At 37.6% G+C, this 24708-nt stretch overlaps 1 protein-coding gene across 1 annotated transcript; it reads left to right on the forward strand.

Annotated features, from left to right (window-relative positions):
- The first annotated feature begins 1657 nt into the window (after window positions 1–1657).
- CD74 (CD74 molecule) lies at window positions 1658–23606 on the forward strand. The gene is made up of 9 exons (XM_063447891.1): window positions 1658–1874; window positions 9871–10055; window positions 10899–10993; window positions 13880–13942; window positions 14803–14898; window positions 17888–17987; window positions 18298–18492; window positions 18995–19048; window positions 23129–23606. Exons 1-9 carry the CDS (start codon window positions 1795–1797, stop codon window positions 23137–23139), a joined length of 879 nt encoding a protein of 292 aa, XP_063303961.1. The 5' UTR covers window positions 1658–1794; the 3' UTR covers window positions 23140–23606.
- The last annotated feature ends 1102 nt before the right edge of the window (window positions 23607–24708 follow it).

A 24708-nucleotide genomic window follows, 5' to 3' on the forward strand; every position in this document is an offset into this window, starting at 1 on the left:
CAGACAAACAGGTAAAGCAATTCTTTATAGGGAAATCGAAGGATAACTATATGCTTGTACGAGCACAGTGTCAGACCTCTATAAAGCTTGTGGACAACTATAAAGCTTGTATGAGCACAGGGTCAGATTTATTTCACGAGTACCTGTAGGCAGTGAATTATCAAGATGTCATAAGCTTCCCCTAATTTACCCCCAAAAAGGAAAAAGAAACAAAATGTTGTATATGCACACACATAGAGTGTAAGCAAATGTCTATGTGTATGTAGATAGTGTAAGTTATTGAGTACATATCCCTGTATATATGTATGTATGTATGTATGTATGTATGCAAATATACAAAGGGGGCAGGGCCATACAGAGAAGAAACTCCCTCCGATTTAAAGGAACACTCCAAGCACCATAACCACTACAGTGTGCTCTAGTAAATATGGTGCCAGACGTTCTCTTGCACTGTCCCAAGTAAGTAGTTAAACCATTTAGAAACAAAATCTTTCAAATTCTACAATACTCTAGAGCAGGGGTGCCCAAAAGGTAGATCCCCAGATGTTTTGTCATAATAAAGGCATTCTAAAGGCAAGCAAATGATCATGGGAGCTGTAGTTCTACAACATCTGGGGATCTACCTTTCAGGCACACCTGCTCTAGGTTAATCAGGGTCACTTATGAGGAGATAATTGACACCCCAGCTCTCCTTTATTTGGCTTGTGTCTGTTCCCATGATTGTACAGGCCACAGGACCAAATCATATTAACGTCTTAATAATTGTATTAGCGAAATAGGAATAATCTCAGAGTGTATATATTAAAGGAATAATAATTATATATGGGATGCAATTTTCATCAAGTATCATACTCATTATGGGTAGGGGGATGATTCAAATTAGCAACAGCTGGCCTCTCTAGATAAATGTTCATAATTGCATTAAAATTGCTTCCAACCGTTAATCTGGACACAATTTCCTGACAGTTTATGGTTGGTGTTGTTTTTATACGGTTGTGACTTATTGAATTACAAGCCAAGTGTATGTCTCTTGAAACGAATGCCTTACTTTAGAAGCAGTAGTATAACTGTCCTTATTTTACAGCACTCACAAGGCTAAGTGGAGATTTGCAGGTATGAAAACTATCAGAGAATTTTCATCTTTATTCATGGAATGGATTGTCCTATGAAAAACAGAGTCACACCTGTGTTGTGCAGTACAGCAAGTACAGTATAGGGATACCACATTCACTATTTTGTCCGGGACACATATCATTTATAGAAATTCATGGGCAGCATGCAGCACGTGCTGCCCTGCAGTATGTAGAAGTCAAATGCTGAAGGTAGTAAATCAGGTGATAAATCAATCAGGAATCATGCATAATACACATTATTAATAATAAAGGGTAGCATTTCCATGTGCCCAATCAACATGATGAAATGATGTGTCCCAGAAACCATTGTGGATATGGCAAACCTAAATGTGGTGTATCTTTGATGGTGTAACTATGACTTGGTATCACTTCACAAAAGTAGTTCTGCATAGTAACAAGTGATAGGGTGCAGCAGCCAATAGAAAAAAATAATTTGTAACTTGAGCACACCAAGCCAAGCCGTTCCGCCTCTTTTGGGGATTGTTAGGAGTCTGGGTATTTCCAAAACCTGTGTTATATGCATTACTTTCACTTCTCACTGAGCTGTGATTGGTCAACCTATAGGCTTCTTTTCTGTGCACCTGATTATTCTGTTTCAGAGCAGCAGAGCAACTCACAGCAGCAGACACAAGGTGTGCAAGCAATTCTATAAAACCCTACAATGGATGAGGATTCACAGAATCTTGTGGGGAACCAGGTCCTGGACGACAGTGTGATCAGCGTGGACAACAGGGTGCCACGGTATTAATATTTACTTTATTATTTAAAATTGCCACGAGTCAATTTCTTGGATGAAACAATTATTACATTAACACTGAGCACCAGATACTTTCCATCTTCCAATACTTTATGTCTGGGACTCAAGGGGTAGGGTAACTAGGTGTCCTTCGGAGAAGTGATAGGAATAGCAATTTTGGAAAATTGTAGATGACAAGAGCAAATTAAAATCAGACTTATTGTTGGTGACCCCCCCATTGCCAGCATTATGGCTGTAAGGACATTATTGGAAATGTAGACAACAACACCTGGTGTGCCAAATGTGGTCTATTCCTGTTCTAGGGTGCTGTTTTAATAACAACATAAAGGAGAATATATAGTTATCACACTCCTTGAATTTTACATTGTAAAGCAATCATTTTTTTATTTGTTTAAATATGTTACATGTCAGATTATAGGAAAGTATTAATTTTACATTTACTGCACTTGAAACTTATGTTAATGTGAGTTTGATTAATGTGCAACTTTTTGATACTTTTATATCCACCTCAAGTCCTTTGTTCTCCGAAAAGAGGGACAATGGGGTGGCAGCTAAGCACAAGGGGATTTGGGTTTCCACCCGTCCCTGTTAGAAATTTGGGAAGTATAACCTTTCAAATAAGTAACAAAACAAAACAATTCTCTCTTGCGCCTGTCCTCATATCAGGTGGGAATTTTATTCTGATCTTTGTCTTTTGAAACTAGTTTCTAATTCACCACACCCCAAAGTATAGTGAATAGACACCTATGTACACATTTAAAATAAGTACAGGACGAGTCAATTATGGAGGAAAATTAAGAACCACACTTGGATAATTTTGCCTAGAGAGATAGCAAACTGTGGTGTTTACTTTTATGAGGAGAATGGATTCAAAATTCCCTGTCTTTATCATAGTCTTCTAACTAAAAGTGACATTAACCCCTTAAGGACCAGACTTCTGGAATAAAAGGGAATCATGGCATGTCACACGTCATGTGTCCTTAAGGGGTTAATCTACAAAACACGCACACACAGTACTAATTTATGACTTGATCAGTTTATTCACTCCGCTATTAACTGTAGTATATTGAAATCCGAATGACGACATTTAGGATAAAACAGGTAAGTTGTTCGTAGAGTTAGGTTATATGTTTGTGCCTTCATTTTGCCATGTGGAATACAGTTTGCTACATTTCTGTTTAGTGAATATAATCTTGTTAGTGAGAGGTTGTTGAAAGAAAATAAAAAACATTTCCGTACGTTTGATTTGCATGTTTAAGAGTGGGTTTTGTCCCAAGGGATTATGTAAATATATTTTTACCGTAAGTGAAACAGAATGAGCAGGAAATCACAACCTACTACAATAATTAACTCTTAATAAAACACACAGCCCAGACAAGAACTATAGAACTACAGAAGCAACGCCTTGTTCTTAATAAACCAATCAGATGCCGAAAGGCGTATGATGTCAGTAGTTGCCAGGTAAATGGAATTTCGTTTGGTCTGTTTCAGTAGGGCTGACTGTTTGCGAATAATAAAAGTACATGTTGAGAGTAATGATTTTCAATATGAGGTTTTTCATTAGTATGACATTTTTTATAAATAAAAGAAGCACTGCCACCAACATTTTTTAATACCTTTATGTTATATTAGACCATCCAGTTGATTTATTTTTTTAAATCACTTGCCTGTTTTATACACTCCCCTTTTAGAACTGCCAATTTTATGCACCTTTATTTTTCTTGTTTGTGCATTATTTATGTGGCATATGATGTCATAACAAACAGTAGATAAAAATTATGCACACAAAATATCACGTTCGATTTAATTTGTGCACACACAAAGAACAAACATTTATTGAATAATCAGCAATAAAATAAAATTTTTATAGAATAAAAAAAAAATGAGTAACATGTTTATGTAAAAACAAAAACCTTTATAACAGGTGCAAAATACCGCATTTGCTCAGAGATAATTAGGCATATCCAATATTGATACATTGAATTTATACATTCTTCATCCCCAAAATAATAGGAAACCAAATTTAAGTATGATCTAAACGGTGGACAGGAAGGAAATATTCATTGTGAAATTGGGTGAGCAGGGCTTTGCCTATGGCGCATTTTGGAATGAGATCAGCCAAGGTAAAGATGCAATTGTAAGATAAGTAATTATTACAGAGATATACAGTCAGGTCCATAAATATTGGGACATCTACACAATTCTAATCTTTTTGGCTCTATACATCAGATGACATGACATTTATATTACTCGTCAGGTTTAAGGCTGTTCGATCTAGTCATTTTGGCATTTTATTCATTAAAAACAGAATTGTTGTAACCTGAAAACAAAACTGCTAAAATAGTCAAGCTGTGACTATACCCAAATTGGAGAGGTTTTCCAAATAAGCTCTTTTTGCCTTATGCTTGCAAATCAATCTGGGGAAGCTTAATTGCTCTATTGAGCAAAGCAGGGCCATGCAGGACCATGCTCACTAGCTGACAGCATTAGAAGACTGCTCTCAGCCAATTAGTGAGGTCCTGCATTGACCATCTATAAAGCTCCTACCGGCCACACCAATTGCGGCAAAGCTGCCCAGTGATCCCAGGAAAGCTGTCAAACAGACATGCATACATACATAATATATATATATATATATATATATATATATATATATATATATATATATATACACACACACACCAAGGAATAGAGAGCCAGCACTCAAGGTCTTTTGTAGTGTGAAAACATTTTTTGTTTTTTTGTTTTTTGTTTTTTAATAGTCCTGAAGACTCGATTATACAAACTAAAACATTGACTATGGTATCTTCGTATTTTTTTAAGAAAATTCACACTACAAAAGACCTCGAGTGCTGGCTATCTATTCCTTGGTAAACATTGTGCAGCCGAGCACCAGGCAGGAAGACTGGGAAGCTGTAGTGCAAGACGTGATGAACTGTGTATATATATTTTACTGTTGGACTGCTCTGGGGCACTCTTGGCACCTCACAGCAGGCATTAGTGTGTATGGTGCTTGGTGTTTTCCTTTAAATGTGTGATTTATACATTCATATATATTAGTGACATAAAACAGCATCTCAACTTGGGGAAGTAGTTCATTTTTCTGTTCTAGAACATTCTGATATTAGGGATTTATTTTTAATGAAAGAATGTGGATTTCTTCACTAAACACTGAAATGCAACCAAAAATCTGAATTGCAAACTATTACTAAATGATTTTTGGAGAATTTTTCTAAATGAGCAATTTTTGATTAAATTCCAGAGTAAGGGAAAACACCAGATTAAATAGTGCTAGGAGGAACAAAATATATGAGCTAAAACCAGCTTGAGAACTGAGCGGGAACCCACCGAAGGGTAGGCTATTTCAGCTGCTGCCTGTTCTCAGTATTCTCTTGCACCCCGTTTTTTTGCTCTCCACAAGTTTAACCCCTTAACGCCGTTACGACGTACCATGCCGTCAAGCATTAAATGGACTTTAAAGCCGTTGCGACGGCATGGTACGCCGTAACTGCTTAAGCCCCCAGGAAGAGAGGTGTACTTACCTCCACCGCGATCCTCTTCTGGGGGGCTGCCTGAGAGCCCTCACAGCCCCCTTCCGGCAAATGAGGCCCCGGGAGCCATGTGATCGCTCTCAAAGAGCGATCACATGGCCCCTTATAGCTGGCTATGGATCTGCCAGCAGGGGGACTGTTTGAAATATCAGACAGTCCCCCTGCTGGTAGGAGGTGTAAAAAAAAAAAAATAAACATGTTTAAAAATAAATTAAATACATTTATATATATATATATAATATGTATATATAATATGTATATATATTATATATATAATATATATATACATATTATATATATGTAACGTCATTCTAAGTGTATTTTAATATTAATATAAGTACATATATTAATATTAAAATACACTTAGAATGACGTTACATATATATAATATGTATATATATTATATATATAATAGATGTACATATATATATTATATATAAATACGTATAATTAAAATAATAAATAAAATAAATAAATAAAATATTGAAACAAAATTTAATATAAATTATATATGCATATGTAATTTCATTCTAACTGTATTTTGTTATTAATATATATATATATATATACAAAAATACACTTAGAATGACATTCTATATATATCTATCTATATATAAAATACAAATAACCGCAAATATATATATATAGATAAATACATATACTTACATAAAAGATTACATTAGTGTACACGTAGAATTGAAATACCTATAAATGCATATATATATTAAAATTCTACGTGTATATTTAAATAATCTTTTAACGTAATTATGTGATTTGATTAATTAAAATTTGATTGACATGCCTGACAACACAGGGAGAAAGTGCAGATAATTTAATTCGCAAGCACTATATTTGACCCTGTAACTCTCCAAGACACCATAAAACCTGTACATAGGGGGTACTGTTTTACTCGGGAGACTTCGCTGAACTCAAATATTAGTGTTTCAAACTGGTAAATTGTATTACAACGATGATATTTTAAGTAAAAGCATTTCGCATTTTTTACAAGCGAACGGCACTTTTATGGTCTATATTATTATTGTAATATGTTTTACTGTTTTAAAACACTAATATTTGTGTTTAGTGAAGTCTCCCGAGAATAACAGTACCCCCCATGTACAGGTTTTATGGTGTTTTGGAAAGTAAGAGAGTCACATATAAGGCTTGCATTTCATTTTTTTCACATTGAAATTTGCCAGATTGGTTATGTTGCCTTTGAGAGCGTATGATAGCCCAGGAATGAGAATTACCCCCATGATGGCATACCATTTGCAAAAGTAGATAACCCGAGGTATTGCAAGTGGGGTATGTCCAGTCTTTCTTAGTAGCCACTTAGTCACAAACACTGGCCAAATATTTGTTTTTTGCTTTTTTCACACAAAAACAAATATGAACGCTAACTGCTATGCCATTATGGGGGTAATGCTCATTCCTGGGCTACCACACCGTCTCAAAGGTAACATTACTAATCTGGAAAATTTCAATTTGAAAATGGAATGTTTTATATTTGACCCTGTAACTTTCCAAAACAACATAAAACCTGTTAATGGGGGGTACTATTGTACTCGTGAGACATCGCTGATTACAAATATGTGCATTTTTTTGCAGTAAAACCTAACAATGTTATGACATTCACAGTTAAGATGTCAGACGGAAATGCAAATTAAAAAAAAAAAAATCTTATTTTCTCACATTTTTTTTTATTTTATTCATAATAAATTATGTTCCATATATGAATAGTTAATGATAGATTAAAGCCCTGTTTCTCCTGAACAAAATTATATATAATAAATGTGGGTGCATATAATTTGAAAGAGGGTGAACAGACATATAGCGCAAATTCCAGTTTTTGTTTACGTTTTGTTTTGATCAGAACGTGCAATATTGACTCCGTCCTGAAGGGGTTAAAGGGTAAATCAGACGTGGATTCCTTGCTCACACTGCCTAGAGAGATATCAGCTATGCCTCACTGATGATGCCTAACAAGGCTGAAACAAACGTCTTGGGTTGCGGTGTCTCTCGTGCAGAGGGAACTTGCTGGCATTTCGGATCCAGACTGCACCGTATGGGTGGGACCAGTCTGATATGCTTCAGAGATGTTCTCTATGTAATGGCACAATTTGAGCTAAAACCAGCCTGAGAACTGAGCGGGGACCCACCAAAGGGCAGGCTATTTCAGCTGCTGCCTGTTCTCAGTATTCTCTTGCACCCCGTTTTTTTATTTATTTATTTTTTACTAATAGAGTTGCTATTTTGTGAATATACTTGTATCATTTTTAAGATATTTATTAAGTGACTTGATCAAAGGTTACTACTAGTGTCCAAATGCAAAAAAATAAATAAATGTTTTATATATATATATATATATATATATATATATATATATATATATATATATATATATATATATATATATATATATATATATATATATAGAGCAGAGAATAAAGCACACTACAGGGCTAAAGGTTTTCATTGCTCTGTATTATACAGATACATGGTTTTAGCAAGATAACTGTGAAAAACACATTTTAACACGTAGTATGCAACTTGTGTGAATTTACACAAAAATATTGATTCCTTACAAATAGTCATAGCAATATATTTTTCTTCTATACATTTTTTACACAGCTAAATTATGTGTGTCTATTGTAATATTAAGGCCCTGTCAAGATAAAGGATACTGTATAATTTCCAAAACTCCCCACCCACTCCAATACTATAAATAATAAAGAAAATACATGGAAACTGAATGCACAACATATCTTAATAGAATATAGCACTTTCTATTTTCACTCAAAATTACCTGAATTAAATTATAGTTGTGGTTGTATATTTTATGTCTATACACAGAACTGTTACAATTTTTATTTTTATAGATGAAAATTATATAAATAGAAAGTTCAAGTATTGACAACCTCCCAAATAGTAAATAGACTGATCATAGCTAGACATGTGAATTTTCTCAATAAGCCAACTCTGCCTCTCTTCAATATATAATTACATGGTTCATAAAAATCGCAGATGATTTTAATATAAGTGTGTCCAGGTTAAAAATAAAATAAAAATTAGACTCCTTAATGAAAATATCATTAATTAAATAACCTGTACTAATGTGGGTAACAGTGTTAAGAACAAGTAAAAGAAAAAACAATACTTTGGTTAGAAAACTTTGCCAGAGTAGTCAATTGCAAATTGTGTAAGATAGGGTGATTTAAAAAAAAATAAAAAAATTTCTTTTTAGAAATAAAGAAAATAAAGTTATGAATTAACAATGACCTATGTTGCGCCCATCTTCATTTTAATTTAAATGCATTGATTAGATTACAAGGCACGATGTTAATTATGTGTGATTCAGCATGATGGCTGCATATATACATGTATATGTATTTGCTGCATTCAATGAAAGGTTTAAAATTTGTAATCCATAAAAATAACAGCATAGCAAATTGCAAAATTCAAACATACAAAATTAAGCCAGCGCTCTAAATCCCACTACTCCTGGGCGGCAACAATGACTACAAATCAGCCCCAATACATACAATAAACAAGACAAAATAACCTCCAGTTAATTAAATGTGCATAGGGATTTGGGATAGTGTGCAAGTAACGCTTTTCTTTAGTTTTTATTATATCTGCAAAATTAACTATAAAACAATCTGGACTCTTGCAGAAGACCTCCCTGTCTATATAAACAAACCTTAGCTTACAGTAAGCAGGCAACAACACTGTGTCGTAAATTGTAATCTTTATAAATGTAATGATCTACAGTATATTATTACTGCCATTTATAAAGCGCCAACAGATTCCTCAGCGCTGTACAATTAGTGGAGAAACATACAATATACACAGACAAATACAAGAGGTAGAGAGAGCCCTGCCTGTAAGCGGATATCTAGCCATTGGAGCTCTTTTATACAAAGTGCTTGGCTAGATGGCCCGTGAACTTACAATCTAAAGGATACCAGGGGGATTTGAGACAAGGGGTAGCAGGGGGAGTTTGGAGGTGATGGCTGAAAGAGTTAACAGAGAAGCAGCTATTGGTAAGATACAAAGGGAATGAAGAGGTAATTAAGTGAGAATCTCAAATAGCTGGAGAGATTTATGAGAAATGCTACAGATTTCTTCCAAGGCCTTTATACTTTCTGTACAAGAATATTTGCATTTCTTCATATTGTCAATGCAGTGATCAGTACAGTTTCTAAACAAGAATAAACATCTAAACTAATCTGGAGGAATCTGAATTTGTGAATTTATCTTAATTGTAAGAATGTGTTTAGTCGAAAAGTAGTCAGATTAACTGCAATAAAATAATATAAACAGGAACACAGGAGTTAGGCTCAAAAGGTAGGTTGTCATACCTCTGTATTACCAAAGAGGGACACATGCATTTTATTATAAAGCACTGTATTTTTTTTCTCTCTTTTAGCAATACGATGAGCTGTAACAAGCAAAGCCTGGTTACGGCACTGTCTGTCTTTGTGGCCTTACTAATTGTCGGGCAAGCTGTGACGGTATACTTCTTGACTCAGCAGCAAGACAAGATCAACACTCTTGACCTCACTACCAAACACCTAAAGTTGCAGGACATGATCAAGAAGCTTCCTGGATCACGTGAGTGTCAATATTACTTGTGTAAAAAAACCTTTTTAACATTTTAAATGGCCAAAGAGGGGCATACTTAGTTTAGGAAGGTTACCTATTAATTTAAATTTATGTGCTAGATTAAGTTATTTAGAGAACTGTGAAACCAGAACACACTGAAGTACTCCACCTTTATACCTCCCAACATTTCAAATTAACAAATACGGACACTTTAATTTTAGGGGTGTGGCTATTTTGAGAAATTTAGGTTACTTACTGCTAGCACGATATGCAACAAATATGTGATTTAGGCCAATGTATCTTATTTATACAGATGTCTTTCTAAACACGTGTATTGTAGTTAAACGATGCATTACTGAGTCTTATTGCTCTGGTATAAATTCAGAAACACACATACGAAATGAGCTGCTACAAAAGGGGAACATAAGGGCAGAAAAGAACATCAGAGGTATTTTGGACCAAAATAGGGACTTTTCCTACTAAATAGAAACACTTTAGAGGTATGCAACTTGTTTCTGTGAGGGCTTCATTTAGGAGATGGGGTGTAAGTTGCTTTGGGTGACTTATAGATTCTCAAAACCATCACAGTTATGTAGTATTACATAACACACTACAGATACTTGAATCAATGGTAAAATAAAAAAAAATTAAAAAACCTTGGCTAATTTTATATCTAAACCTGCAAATGGGTTGGTGTGTCTTTGTAGGGAAATACTTAAAACGTCATGTTTTCTCACTAAGATAAACCGTGCAGTTGGGATTGTCAAAGGGTACACTGAGTTGCACCAACTCAGTTTTTTTTACTCTATAGTGTCTAATGTTGTCATCTTTACCATTTCCTCTTCTCTACAGCTAGCTCTGCATCAAAATCAAAGTTGAAGATGGCCAGCATTGACATACCTTTAATGGTCAGGGATCCAAATCAACCCATCCCTATAAGTACACAGGTGAGTTTGTCATATTCGAAGATCACACTTACAGATAGTCCGTACCACATGTCCGACTAAGCACCACCAACACTTGGCCAAAGACACAGTGACACAGACATTGCAAAATGTTATTCACGATTAACCATAAGTCAAGAACCAACCCAAAATGTATACACCCAATGTTAGAAAATTATGAGATTACTCTATAATTAAGTATTTTACAAGCTTGTTGGCGGTTCTTACTTTTGATGCAGCCAGTGTAATAGATTCGGAAATAGAACGGAGGACAACAACAGAGCTAGAGAGGCAGACGTCTTGGGGTAAAAGACTGGGGGATAACCCCTAGTGAAAGTAGCCAAAAGAAAGAAAACTAACTTTTATTAGAATTTTATTAAAATTTATTAAAGCAACTATTTTACAAATACTAGGGACGTGCACAGGTGAAAAATTGGTTATGTTTCATTACGTTTCAAGTTTCTGTTTGTCCGAAATTCTGTAAATATCGATTCAGTGGAGCCAAATTTAGTGCGAAAATGTTATGAATTGTAAAAATTGTACGGAAAGTCCTTTTCCTAACTTTGCTCTTTCAGTTGTTTAGTAGATTGCTCCCTAATTTGGTATCCTATTCTTAATTCTGGCAATCCCATGTGAGGATACCCAATAAGGGATGAAAGAGCAAAATTATAAAAAGCCCTTTTCTTAATTTTGCTCTCTCAGTTGTTTTGTAGATACCTCTCTAATTTGCTATCCTTATCAAAATGAATGATCCCAAAATAATTTGTTCCAATTCATCAGTTTTCCTTTTGTTCTGGTTTCTGTCGATTCTGAAATTTGAATAATTCCGAATTGCCAAAATTCAATCCAAAATATAACAAATTACAAGTCTAACAAATACAGCAAAGAGTGAAAGGTCTATAGAAACTTGAGCTGGTAAATTGCTTAGCATTTTAAGTTTGAGTCATCTCTTCTGTCTCAGTTATCCATTACTGTGGCAGTGGTGACCAATAACCTCGCTACCATAAGTGTGTGTTCGTAGATTTATTCAATAAAGGATTTTATCGATTTTCTTCTACATTAAACAGGGACAAGCCTAGTTACTTTGTTTTCTGAGCCTGCATTTCAGTATTCTCAATCTACAGTTATAAAGGACCTCTAAATGGAGGGCTCCTTTAATAATCAGTCCTGACCTCAGTTATAACGACGACTATTCTTTTTCTTCGGTATTTCGCTTAGATTATAGAACTATAAGTTGCTTCGTCCTTCTTTTAGAGGTAAGCGATTTAGGCTTTATTTTGGAAATTTCTGTGCTGTTAAAAACCCCTAGTTTCCTAGTTGTGTTCATCAATAACCATATACATCCATCGTTATATATATTTCTTGTTTTCTTGAAAGAAATACTATTGCTAATACTAGATCTTTCCTCACCTTGAAGACTGGCCAAACATACATCAACGCTCTTTTGCCATTTTGTTTTCTGCAGTTCAATGCTATTTTGCAGTTATTGACGCTTGATATTTATATACTTATGTGACTTCAGTTATGACCTTTTTGTGAGCTGGATTTGCGGTTACATAGTTACATAGCTGAAAAGAGACTTGCGTCCATCAAGTTCAGCCTTCCTCACATTTGTTTTTTGCTGTTGATCCAAAAGAAGGCAAAAAAACCCAGTTTGAAGCACTTCCAATATTGCAACAAGCTAGGAAAAAAAATTCCTTCTTGACCCCAGAATGGCAGTCAGATTTATCCTTGGATCAAGCAGTTATTACCCTACATTGAAAGATTATATCCTTGAATATTCTGTTTTTGCAAGTATGCATCCAGTAGCTGTTTGAACATCTGTATGGACTCGGATAAAACCACCTATTCAGGCAGAGAATTCCACATCCTGATTGTTCTTACAGAAAAAAAACCTTTCCTTTGCCTTAGACGAAATCTTCTTTCTTCCAGTCTAAACGCATGGCCTCGTGTCCTTTGTAAAGTCCGGTTTGTGAATAGATTTCCACACAATGGTTTGTATTGGCCCCGAATAGATTTGTATAATATCATATCTCCTCTCAGGCGACGTTTTTCTAAACTAAATAGGTTTAAGTTTGTTAACCTTTCTTCATAGCCGATATGTTCCATTCCTTTTATTAATTTTGTAGCCCGCCTCTGCACTTTTTCTAGTGCCATAATATCCTTCTTTAGAACAGGTGCCCAAAATTGCACAGCATATTCAATATGTGGTCTTACCAGAGATTTATAAAGAGGCAAAATGATATTCTCGTCCCGAGAATGAATGCCCTTTTTCATGCATGACAATACCTTACTGGCCTTGGCCACTGCTGATTGACATTGCACATCGTTGCATAGTTTGTCTATAACAATTCCCAAGTCCTTTTCGTGTGTTGTTATCCCTAATTCGCTTCCATTAAGGGTATACGTTGCTTGTGTATTCTTTACGCCGAAGTGCATAACTTTGCATTTTTCAAGAAAAAAATATTGATATATTGTGAGTGTTTCCTATGGTAGCTTGTGAGTTATGTTTTGCAGAAGTAGTTTAACATGGTTATTCACTAAAGTGAAAATTGTTGTAATTCAAAGTGAATTTCAAATTTAAGGCCACATTTTTTTCTTTTCGAGATTCAGAAACATACTTAGAACTCAGCCTAATAAGTGAGCCTCTAGGCCACAGATCTGACTGGAGGAACAGTACAAATTTCTACAGAGTCTCCACTTAATGCCAGCGCTTTTGCAGTCTTTAATATTTCCCTAGCGTACATAACGTTTATATTGCTTAAATACATACAACAGTCTGGACTGTTTTTGTCAGGATATATAAAGAGACCAAAGTAATTAATGTAAAATAAATTTTGGGGAAAAAGAATGCAGAATATAAATGAATTAATCTCAAAATCTCCTTAGGCACTGAAAGGACTCGCTGAGGCCAGCAATATGGTGGAGGATGCTGTCCATTATATCCTGCGGGTAAGTAAATGTGGTGTTGCTGCTTGAGTTGGTGTGAACCTATGTGTGTCCTCCATATATGTTACATAATATATTCTACAGCTATCCATCACTAGTTTGACCCACCTGTGGCCAGAGGGCAACAGAAGAAATAAGCTTTGCACATGAGTAAACTAGTTCTATGTAACCTTATTAGATAAAACAAAGCAGTTTGAAAGTCTTCTGCACGGTCATAGCTTAAATGATGCCAACCCCCATCATGGTATGTTATAACCATTTAGTGGTTATATAGTGATAGTATTGCTGGAAAACAACTTTAGTCGCATTGTACACATCCCCAGACAGGCCACTGGACAGGTAAACAAATTGCTTCACTGACCCCAAGTTCAGGATTCCATTGATCAGATTTGAAGGTTTGCTCACTGAATATATAGTTTGGTAGTTCATGCTCTATAAATGACAAATGTCTGAGCTGAAAAGTGTGTTCCTGGCAGGTCTATATATGCAGTGATTTACACCTGCTAGAAAGTCATTAAATACACTTGAAAGCCAAGCCTAGTTACTTTGTTTTCTGAGCCTGCATTTCAGTATTCTCAATCTACAGTTATAAAGGACCTCTAAATGGAGGGCTCCTTTAATAATCAGTCCTGACCTCAGTTATAACGACGACTATTCTTTTTCTTCGGTATTTCGCTTAGATTATAGAACTATAAGTTGCTTCGTCCTTCTTTTAGAGAAAAGCGATTAAGGCTTTATTTTGGAAATTTCTGTGCTGTTAAAAACCCCTAGTTTCCTAGTTGTGTTCATCAATAACCATATACATCCATCGTTATATATATTTCTTTAGAGCCACACATAATATATGAATTTCTTGCCTGCAGAAGGGAAAACCTTTCAGATACTTCCCATCATTTAATGGCACGGTTCTGGATAACATGAAGGAGCTGAGGAAAAACTTGGGCGATGAAGAGTGGATGGTTTGTATTGGCGCATAATACATAATTTGCTATATATCAAATGTTTTTAGACTATACAATTATGTAGGACTACAAGTTAATGTTCATGTATGCATTGACAAATTAAAACTCAAGCTCTATATTATAGTTTCAAATGCATTAAACACCTTCACTGTTCCTTTCTGACAGATGGACATGTGCTCCACGTACATGGACACTCAGCACCAAAATCACTACATATTACCGTAATCTTATAAAGTTGTGATTTTTATTATTCAAGACTGTACAGCACTGACGCAGCTTGAGGCTGGTGAAATGTCAGGAGCTAAAAGGGCTCTCTTGTTAGAAGATAGCACACCTGGTCCACTGGACCCCAAGCAGAAATGTCACCTTTGTAGGTCTTTGCAAAACATGCAGAGAACCCTAAAAGTTGCAGACTCATTTTTATAAACCACCATTGATTTGAGCTTATGAAGTGGTAAACAGAGAAATAGTTATTGACTGCGCAGGACCTCTCGAATTAAACTGCAAAGGACAAGTAATAATGGCAAAGAGTGTATCTATTGACTTAGTCACAACATGATAAGTATGTGCAATGTTACAAGGCTGAGGGAGTGAATAACCAATTAGAATCCACACAAAATTACCCCACAGAGCTTCAAAGTAATAAAGGAACATTATAACATTCTAAATGCAAATATTTAGAATCTGAGTGTCCCTGATGCCGTTTACATACAGGCCCCCCTGGCAGAAATTGAGAAAATAAAGAAACTCACCTTTCATCCAGCAGCATCCAAGTCTCACCAAGGCCACCTCTCCTAATTCCTGTGAGATGGATGATTTAGGCCAGTCAAATGCTTCTCTTTATAAAGTAGATCCCTCCTGTGCATGGGTGGCAATCACTTTGTTGCACCAATAAGATTCTCCTCAGACTAGTAGCATTACAGTGCTTCTCTATGTGGAGCTTTAACTGCATTCAGCGTGATCACAATGCCAAATGTAAAGGATGTAAATATGTTCGTCTTCACCAAGAATTGTCTCTAGTAGCTGTCTGACTAATAGAAACTAGAGCCACACTGACCAACAAATGAAAACACTGGCATTTCTCAGAAAAGGCAACATTTGTCAGCTCGGGAAAAGCATGTATGTACCAAAATCACTATGTTAAGCTATAGTAATTTTCATAAAATATCTATTGAAAATGCAGGACATTTCCAAGTTGTGGTCGATATATACAGTATTATTATGATTTAGCTACAGTGCACATGTTGAACCTGCAGCCTGGATACAATGAATAAATTGTACAGTAACAAAACTTAGTTTGAGTCAAAAACAGACCTCCACAATCCTGTGCATAAGAGGTACATTTTCCTGTGCATAAGAGGTACATTCAAGCCGATGTTGCCACAACAGCAAATACTGGCAGTTCAAAGACAATAGACAATAGTGTGGCAAATAATGCTACTGCACAATTTTTTTAAAAAAATGTTTTTTATAACAAATATGCTTAATCTAGGAAACAAGATATTGGTCATTTGTGTCTTAGCTGCAGGCAGATTGGATGAAACCAGTGAGATGATCAACATTAAATGTAATATGAGTGAAACACTGGAGTCTGGATAACTAGCTAAACCTGCATGGGCCATAGGCACAATGATTACCACTTGTTAAAAAATAAGAGTGATATACGCTTGGAAAATAGATAAAGTGTAGTAATCAGGTTAGACATTAGTCTGGTGCTTGTTTTCCCCAGGGGACTCCTATCAGGCTATTTAGTAGGAAAAGAAGGAGGCATTGGATGAAGTAGGTGAGAGTCAGGCTAGAGAGCAGACAGTGGGACTTGAACTATATGTGTGAGATTCCACAACCTTATTAATGAACAGAGGGTAAAATAGAGGGCTGAGAGTGCTTTCACACGCAGTCCAGGAGATCAAGCTAGCCTATACCAGTCTGGAGCATATCGGAGTCCCAGAATGTAGAGCTGGACAGGCATCCCTTTTTAGTCGGGGTTCGGCAGGATGAGCCACATGACCCTATTAGAGACCTCTCCAGGACCTTCATCTAAACACGGAATCCCCATTCGGAGCGCCCCATTGCTCTCTTGCGTGTACTTTGCAGCTCGTCTCGACGCCATGTTGAGACGTGATGCGTCGCGGGGGCTGTGGATCTCTGTTGTGCCTTCAGAGTAGGCTTTTGAGGTACGTTATCTCCCGCTTGGCTGGGGCCAGTGTAGCATATCAGACTTTCCACCTTGCGCCAGAAGTCCTCAAAGATTTCGTCCAGCATGGACAGAATATCAAATCTACCCCCTGAGATGCAGAAGAACAACGCAGCCGCCATTTTGAGTGCGTCACCTGAGGTGAAGGCACTTTATTGCACCGCTGTCATTGTTATAGACAGTGCAGTGATGCCTCCTGGGGGTGGACCGGGATCACCCCCACCAGTCCAAAGGGGGGTAGGAGACCGACAAGCCTGTTCCAGGGAGTAGAGGGTGAGGAGAGCGACCGTCTCTCCCCAGCTCCTTCGTCTGTAGGCAGCAATGCTTTGATGCCGGCTCCCAGAGGCTAATTATGGCAGGTGAGGTTTCCTCAGATTTGTTGTTTGGCTCTCAGTGTGGAAAAGTCGCAGAGGGGGTAGTTTGAGGCTAGTGGGTCAGGGATTACAACTCTTTTGTTACTGATAGTGCAGGATCCAGCTTTGTGGCTAGGCTCCGCTCCCCCTCCATAATCCAAAATTAATGAACAGTGACGTTCATCTACATATACAGAAATATAAAAAGCAAAGCTCCACATTTTGAAATTGTAATTAATCATGAAGCTATTATTTCAACAGCTCTTCCCAACAACACAGAGAGTTAGTATTGTATGTTGACATGTGTTAAGTCTTATTGCTCTTGTTAAACTTCGAGGATTCAGTAATAGCTAAAATAATTTAATAGACAGTTATGAGATATAAATATATCAAAGTCACACTTTTTACCTGTGTCCATGCTATTTGGTTTCTTTTACAGGTGTTTAGTTCCTGGATGGAACAGTGGTTCCTGTTCTATCTGGTGCAGAATACAAAAGCACCTAAGACTACCCCAACCCCAAGAGAAAACCTTTTTACAGGTATTGTTTACAGAGCGAACTAGTTCTTTGTCAGAGTAACTGCTATAAGGAACCCAAAGCAATATTAAATTAGATTATTTTTTTCCAAAATTTTACCCTTGCCTTTGATGCAGATATTTATATGCAATATGAGAGAATAAGGTAACGATGGGCAATTTTTGCAGTCTCTACTAGTGTGATACCAGGAGGTAGTTAGATTTCTGCTTCTAAATGCAGAGACCTCTTGAAAATATGAGTAAATGCCTGAAACCAGCACTACTGGATAAATTAACTTTGTTTTAAGGGTCACATTTTTGTTCCTAAATTTAAGGAGCACCAGTCATGAGTGAATGCCAGCTTAGAGCAAGTGGCCGCACACAGCCTGGAACCTTTCAGCCACAATGTGATGAAAATGGTGACTATGAATCTCAGCAGTGTTGGAGAGCCACTGGTTACTGCTGGTGTGTCTACAAGAATGGAACCGAGGTTCCGGAAACTAGATCTCGGGCCAAGTTGGATTGCAGCAGTAAGTACTACTCTCTTTACAGATACACAAAATAACATAAAAGGTACTAGGACATATTATTTAAACTAGGATGGTTTAGAAATGGCAGGATATTTGAGAATATTGGGGAAATAGTTGAGTTTGGCTTAACCCCTTAAGGACCAAACTCCTGGAATAAAGGGGAATCGTGACATGTCACACGTCATGTGTCCTTAACCCCTTAAGGACCAAACTTCTGGAATAAAAGGGAATCATGACATGTCACACATGTCATGTGTCCTTAAGGGGTTAAGGGGTTAAATAGTGAAATTCCATATTCGGTTCTCTACTCTTGTCAGTTTCAAACATTATTTAAGATTGCTAAGAATTAGAAGTAATACAGTCAATATAATTTTGCAGTGCCATAGATACTCATCTCTGGCCTATTGCTAGTGCATTAAAAATGTTAAGGACCAGGCAATATTGAGAAATTGTTGACAAAATATTAAGTACACCATTTATAATATTCAAATATGTTTTTCAGAGTTTAATCTATTTGATGAATCCAACATTGGATCAACTGCCCTGAATTACTATGGTAGGTTCTATTGTCCTTTACCATCTTTATCATCCTAACTAGAAACTTGCAGGGCTTTTCAATTGGTTTCAGTATGAACAGACATATTGTTATGGTTACAGGTTTAAGCCAATTTCTCCTTCTTCAGCCTTTAATCTTGGATGAAATATACAAGGTTGATGCTCCTACTCTAATGTCCACAAGCCAGTTCCTATAGCTTGAAGATCATTATATAGTTAAATGCTTCTATAGTGTCCGTCCTTTTAACCATTTAAGAAAGCTGTTAATTTTTCTCAACCCCAACCCAAAGCAACAAATTAGATTTTACAAATTTCTTTTTACAAATGTGATAATTGATATCACCAGGCAAGCCTTGCATCCTTCTCCTGATCTCTCACAATCCGTTTTGATTCGCGTTTCGGACTCAACCTCTGCAAAACAGAATTCTCATCTTTTCACACTCAAGCATAGCTACCCCATGTCTGTTTCCAAGTCAATGGCACTACCTTCAGCTGTACCTCACAGGCTGGTAATTGCTTATAAATCTCTACATAACATTGCTCTTACCCATAAATCCTCACCAGGCCTGGACTGGCCACCAGTCAAACGTTTCATAGGCCGAGATGGTCAGGGACCAAGGCCAGCAGAGATCATCAGAGGAGCTCTCCTGGCAGCCCATGCAGACCTTGCATTAGCTAAGCACAGGCCCTGCAAAGATCTCCGTCAAGGGCCCACTGGCACTATGCAGGAAAGCCAGCAGAGGAGAGGGGGGGGGGGAGAAGACAGAGGCCTGTAGCTCCGCCAGGTTCCTCTTACAAGGTTGGAGCGTTGCCATTGTTACCATGGCAATACTCTGATCTCACGACATTGAACTCCAGCCCCTAGGACCACGAGGGCTTCACCACCAGACCACCAAGGCTTCATAAGCGATATTCCCCCTCCCTGAGCAAATGTAAGTAGGGAGGGGGGATATAGAGTATATATATTTTTTCAGGTTTATTATATAAACCTGAACATACATAAATGGTGTGCTGCTGGGGGCCAATACACAAGATCCAGCGCACTCACTTATCCACTAAACAGCAACTTCAATGTTGACAGATTTTATATTATATTATGATACATTGCATAAGCCTGACACAACGTCAATGGTACACTGACGTTGTGGCAGGCTTATGCAATGTATGATCATATACTGTAACTAAACCCCCATTATTTTTACCTAGTTTGGGTGTTTTTTTTTTTTTTTTTTTTAAACTAAGAAAATCTGTCAACATTGAAGTTACTGTTTAGTGGATAAGTGAGTGCACTGGATCTTGTGTAATATATATAATACATACATATATTTCTTTAATCTGCCCCCACACTATAACTCCCAACACATTCACACGCACTGCACCCACATGCTACATTCCGCCAGGGCCGGATTAACATAGGGGCTGATTGAGCTGCAGCTCCAGGCCCAGGCCCATGGATTGGCCCATTGATTTTTCAAAAAAAAAAAAAGTTTTTTTTAAATTTATTTTTATTTTATTTTTTTACCACACTGCTCATAGGGTTGCCACCTGGCCAGTATTTATTTGAGGCTGCCTGGCCGGTGCTGAAATTGCAGTATTACCGGCAATACAAATGCCGGTATTTTTCTCAGTATAAACAGAGATTACTCTGCAATACCAGCACCGGCCAGTAGGGGGTCGCTGTGTGTGTGGAGAGAGGCAGGGATAGGAAGTTACAGTATATACCTGCATCTCTCTACTCACTGATCCGCGGGGAAGCAGCTACACAGCACAGAGAGTACAGACAGCAGCCCAGCCTGTAGCTCAGAGAAGTGAGGGATGGGGTAAAGGCTGCAGGGAGACATGAAGACACTGAGACACTATGGGACACTGTGAGACATGGAGACACAGGGAGACCTCTGGGGATGCTGAGACACGGGGACACAGACACACAGACACATGGGGACAATGAGAAATGGAGACACAGACACTACGAGACACTGAGACCTGAGACCACTGAGACATGGGGATACAGACACACAAATTAGTAGAGGCCTGTATTTTTTCCAAGAAAGGTGGCAACCCTAACTACTCTTCACACACTCTTGCTTAAGTATGGAAACTTAAGAGGGATATATGTAAACAAAACTTGTGTGGACTAGCTGAAATTAAATTAGTTAAGGTAATGATTACTTTGGTCTCAGACTGTATACCAGAAGCTTCTGTCTGCTAGTAAGAAGGCAAGGAAACAAGTGGACATGTGAGTCCAATGGAAAAGTCCTTAGAAAGCATGGAACGAGCGCATCATTAGACGTATTTATGCCAAGCTCAGGATGCTGTTGGCCAGCATGCATGATTGGCAGGCAGCCTGACATGCATTCATGCCAGGCTAGCCTACCAATTCTTTTGGCAGACACGCCTCCTTTTTCTGGCATGTTCGTCCCTTTCGGGAGTTCTGGTTACATGATCCGTGTCAGTGGCCCACCCTTTTACACCACCCATTGACTTCCTGCTTCACTGGACACTGCCTTTAGGGAGGATGGATGAAAAGATGAAAGCATGAATTAGAGAGAGATTAGCATATTTTAGGAGAATCTGAGTTTTCTTATAGCTGCATCCTATTAGTTACCCTTTGGCAACATCTCCACTAGATACATAGCGCTTGAGCGGTATGACATTTAGTGTTTTTGGTCGATAAGATTCTGTACTTAGGCCCCTCATAATTGTCAGCACCAGGCCCACTGGGCTCTTAATCTGGCCCTGCATTCCGCACACAAACTAGATCCCCTACACACACTAGAAAAGTGATGGCTAACCTTATCATAAATTGTTTCTGGACTACATTTCCCATGATGCTCAGCTAGCTTTTAGTCTAAAAGCTAGCTGAGCATCATGGGAAGTGTAGTCCAGAAACAATTTATGGCGTCAAGGTTAGCCGTCACTGCACTAGAATATCTATAAATACACTATATATATATACACACACACACACACACACACTAAATGTCCCATACACACTCTGGGTCCTCCACCCACACAAACACACACAACATTTGACATATGCAATCTGGACCACCTATGCACACAATAGAACCCCTGTAAACAAATGTACTACATTCTCTAAACACACACACACTCTACATCTATACACAATACATTACAGCCCCTAGCCACAGTATGGTACCAATACACACACAATCACACTCTCCCCCATCCCCTAGCTACACTATTACCACACAAATACAGGTGAAACTGACCTACTTAAACAAAACACCACACCACTAGCAGGCTCCAAACACATGCGCATTCTGAAGACACTAGAGATAAGTCACAAGCATGTTAATAAATTTGCTTGCGCAGCGTAGAACTCAGGTCCTTTTTCTTACTCAAGAGCCCTTCAGCAGGGCTCTGCACATGGGCTTCCCTGGAAGAGCATTGAACCAACGTGCTTATTTTGAGAAGGGGAATGTTTGTCATTGGTGATGACAAAATGCAGTCCAGCCCTGATCCTCACTAATACATAAGTATGTCCTATCCAGGCTCCTATGCTCTGCCGAAGATATGCTTCTGTCCACGGTTTGTACTCTGTTCTGACACCCACCTTCAAGACTTCTCTAGAGCTGCACCATTCCTATGAAACTCCCTTCCCTGCTCCGTTAGACTCTCACACAGTCTCCGTTCCATTATAAAATCATTGAAAACACTTGTTCAGGAAGGCATATTAAACTGTTAAGAAGCTTTCCATCCCTGCACCATGGTAACCCCCCTTGCTTCCTCTCCTGTTACTGAAACATCACAAAATGTATAAACTCTTCTAGCAACCTACTTTTCCCATACACAAAACACATCTCTGTTCCTGTGCGTCCAACATGTCTTGTTGCAAATACTTGTCTGTTAGTCCACCTTTTGTACAGCACTGCAGAATTTGTAGGCGGAATTATTAAATAATAATAGTCATAATTTAAATAGCTGGTCACACTTAATGCAGAATTTACATCAGAAAATCCTTAAAATCAATGCTACCTCCTGAACAGGGCACAGTAGAAGTTTTAAGAAAGTACAGTATTCAGCATTGCACATTAATTCTGACCTCTTTCCTTTGCAGAGAATGAATAATTCTGAAACAGGTGGCTGCCTCACAAGCATCTATTTGTCAGTACAGCATAAGATAGGCGAATCAATTTAAGCTGGATCATCTTACTTCAATATCTTTTTTTAGCTGACCTTTCAACCTGGTTCCTGCTTACTATATACATTTAAGTTTGTATGTTCTGTAGCATCTATACGGCAAAGAAACCTGGAATGCGTTTTTCCAGTTACACAAAATAAAAATGATAAACTGAATTGGTTTTAAAAGTGCATCCCCTTTATGAAATTATACGGTTTGCCTGCATTTTTTGTAAATCTAAAGACAGATTGATTGCCATATATTTGATACAAGCTCCCTCTCCTTGCACGGTTTTCAAAAGTGACACATTCTGAAATAAGTGTAAAAATATGTGATTGACAATATATTCGGACTTCATGTTCTTACTGTGACACTTATTATTTCTCTATTAAGAGTAAATAAAAAATTATTTAAAGACCTGTACTAATTCATCTCATATCAGGCGTTGATGTTTATCAACTCATACAGTTGCAAAAAGTCACGTATTGCACACAATTAGAAAGAATTTTTTTGCGTAACCAATATTGGAGAATCGTTACTGCGATCCCTGTACCAATTTTAGCTAAAAACAAGGCTGTGCTACCAGGTCCTTATTAACAGCATGATAGGCCCCTGGGAAAAGCAGCGCACTGGGGCCCTGCCTACGTAACCACTCACAGGAATAAAAGTGCAAATTATTGATAAAATTAAGTGTATAATTATTGGTACCTCCAACAAATGCAATACATCCACAGACACTGCGGAGTGCACACATACTGCTAAATACATACACTGAGTGTACACACACTGCAGTGAGGGGTGCTATGTGTATGAATGCAGTTTGTGTGCAAGGTTCATAGAGCCTATACGAGGAATAAACATTTAAATTATTAATAAAATTAAGCTTATAATTACTGGTACCTCCAACAAATGCAATATCACACACTGCTGAGTACACACACACACACACTACTGAGTGCACACACAAAGACTGCTAAATACACACACAGACTGCACAGGGGTGCAGTGTGTGTGTGTGTGTGTGTGTGTGTGTGTGTGTGTGTGTGTGAAAGGTGCATTGTGTTTGTGTGTGAGAAAGGTACATAGGGTCTATATCAGGAATAAAAATTTAAATTATCAATAAAATGAAGCCTGTAATTATTGGTACCTCCAACAAATGCAATGCATACACACACAGACTGTAGTGAGGGGAGCAGTGTGTGAGATGTGCTATGTGTATGAATGCAGTGTGTGTATGTGTGAGGGGTGCCCAAAAGGTACAACCCCAGATGTTGTAGAACCACTCCCATAATGTTTTGCATGCCTTTTGAATATCTTTTGGAATGACAGAGCATCATGGAAATTGTAGTTTTAAAACATATGGGGATCTACCTTTTGGGCACAGCTACTCTATATTGTGTTGACGGCGATAAAGGAGCAAATGTATTTTTTTTTTATTTAAAAAATAAATAAGAGCTTTGTGTCCCACCCCCATCCTTACCACATTTTGCCAGGGAGGGGGAGGCATAGACTGCATT

The sequence above is a fragment of the Pelobates fuscus genome, chromosome 3 (genome assembly GCF_036172605.1).
Source record: "Pelobates fuscus isolate aPelFus1 chromosome 3, aPelFus1.pri, whole genome shotgun sequence".
Taxonomy (NCBI): Eukaryota; Metazoa; Chordata; class Amphibia; order Anura; family Pelobatidae; genus Pelobates; species Pelobates fuscus.

What these genes read in the sequence shown, in the direction of transcription:
- CD74 (XM_063447891.1), top strand. Translation starts at nt 1,795, where the DNA reads ATGGATGAGGATTCACAGAATCTTGTGGGGAACCAGGTCCTGGACGAC. An exon ending in AAGAGAAAACCTTTTTACAG is followed by an intron (nt 17,988 to 18,297) that starts GTATTGTTTACA and finishes CCTAAATTTAAG; the next exon opens with GAGCACCAGTCATGAGTGAA. An exon ending in GGCCAAGTTGGATTGCAGCA is followed by an intron (nt 18,493 to 18,994) that starts GTAAGTACTACT and finishes TATGTTTTTCAG; the next exon opens with AGTTTAATCTATTTGATGAA.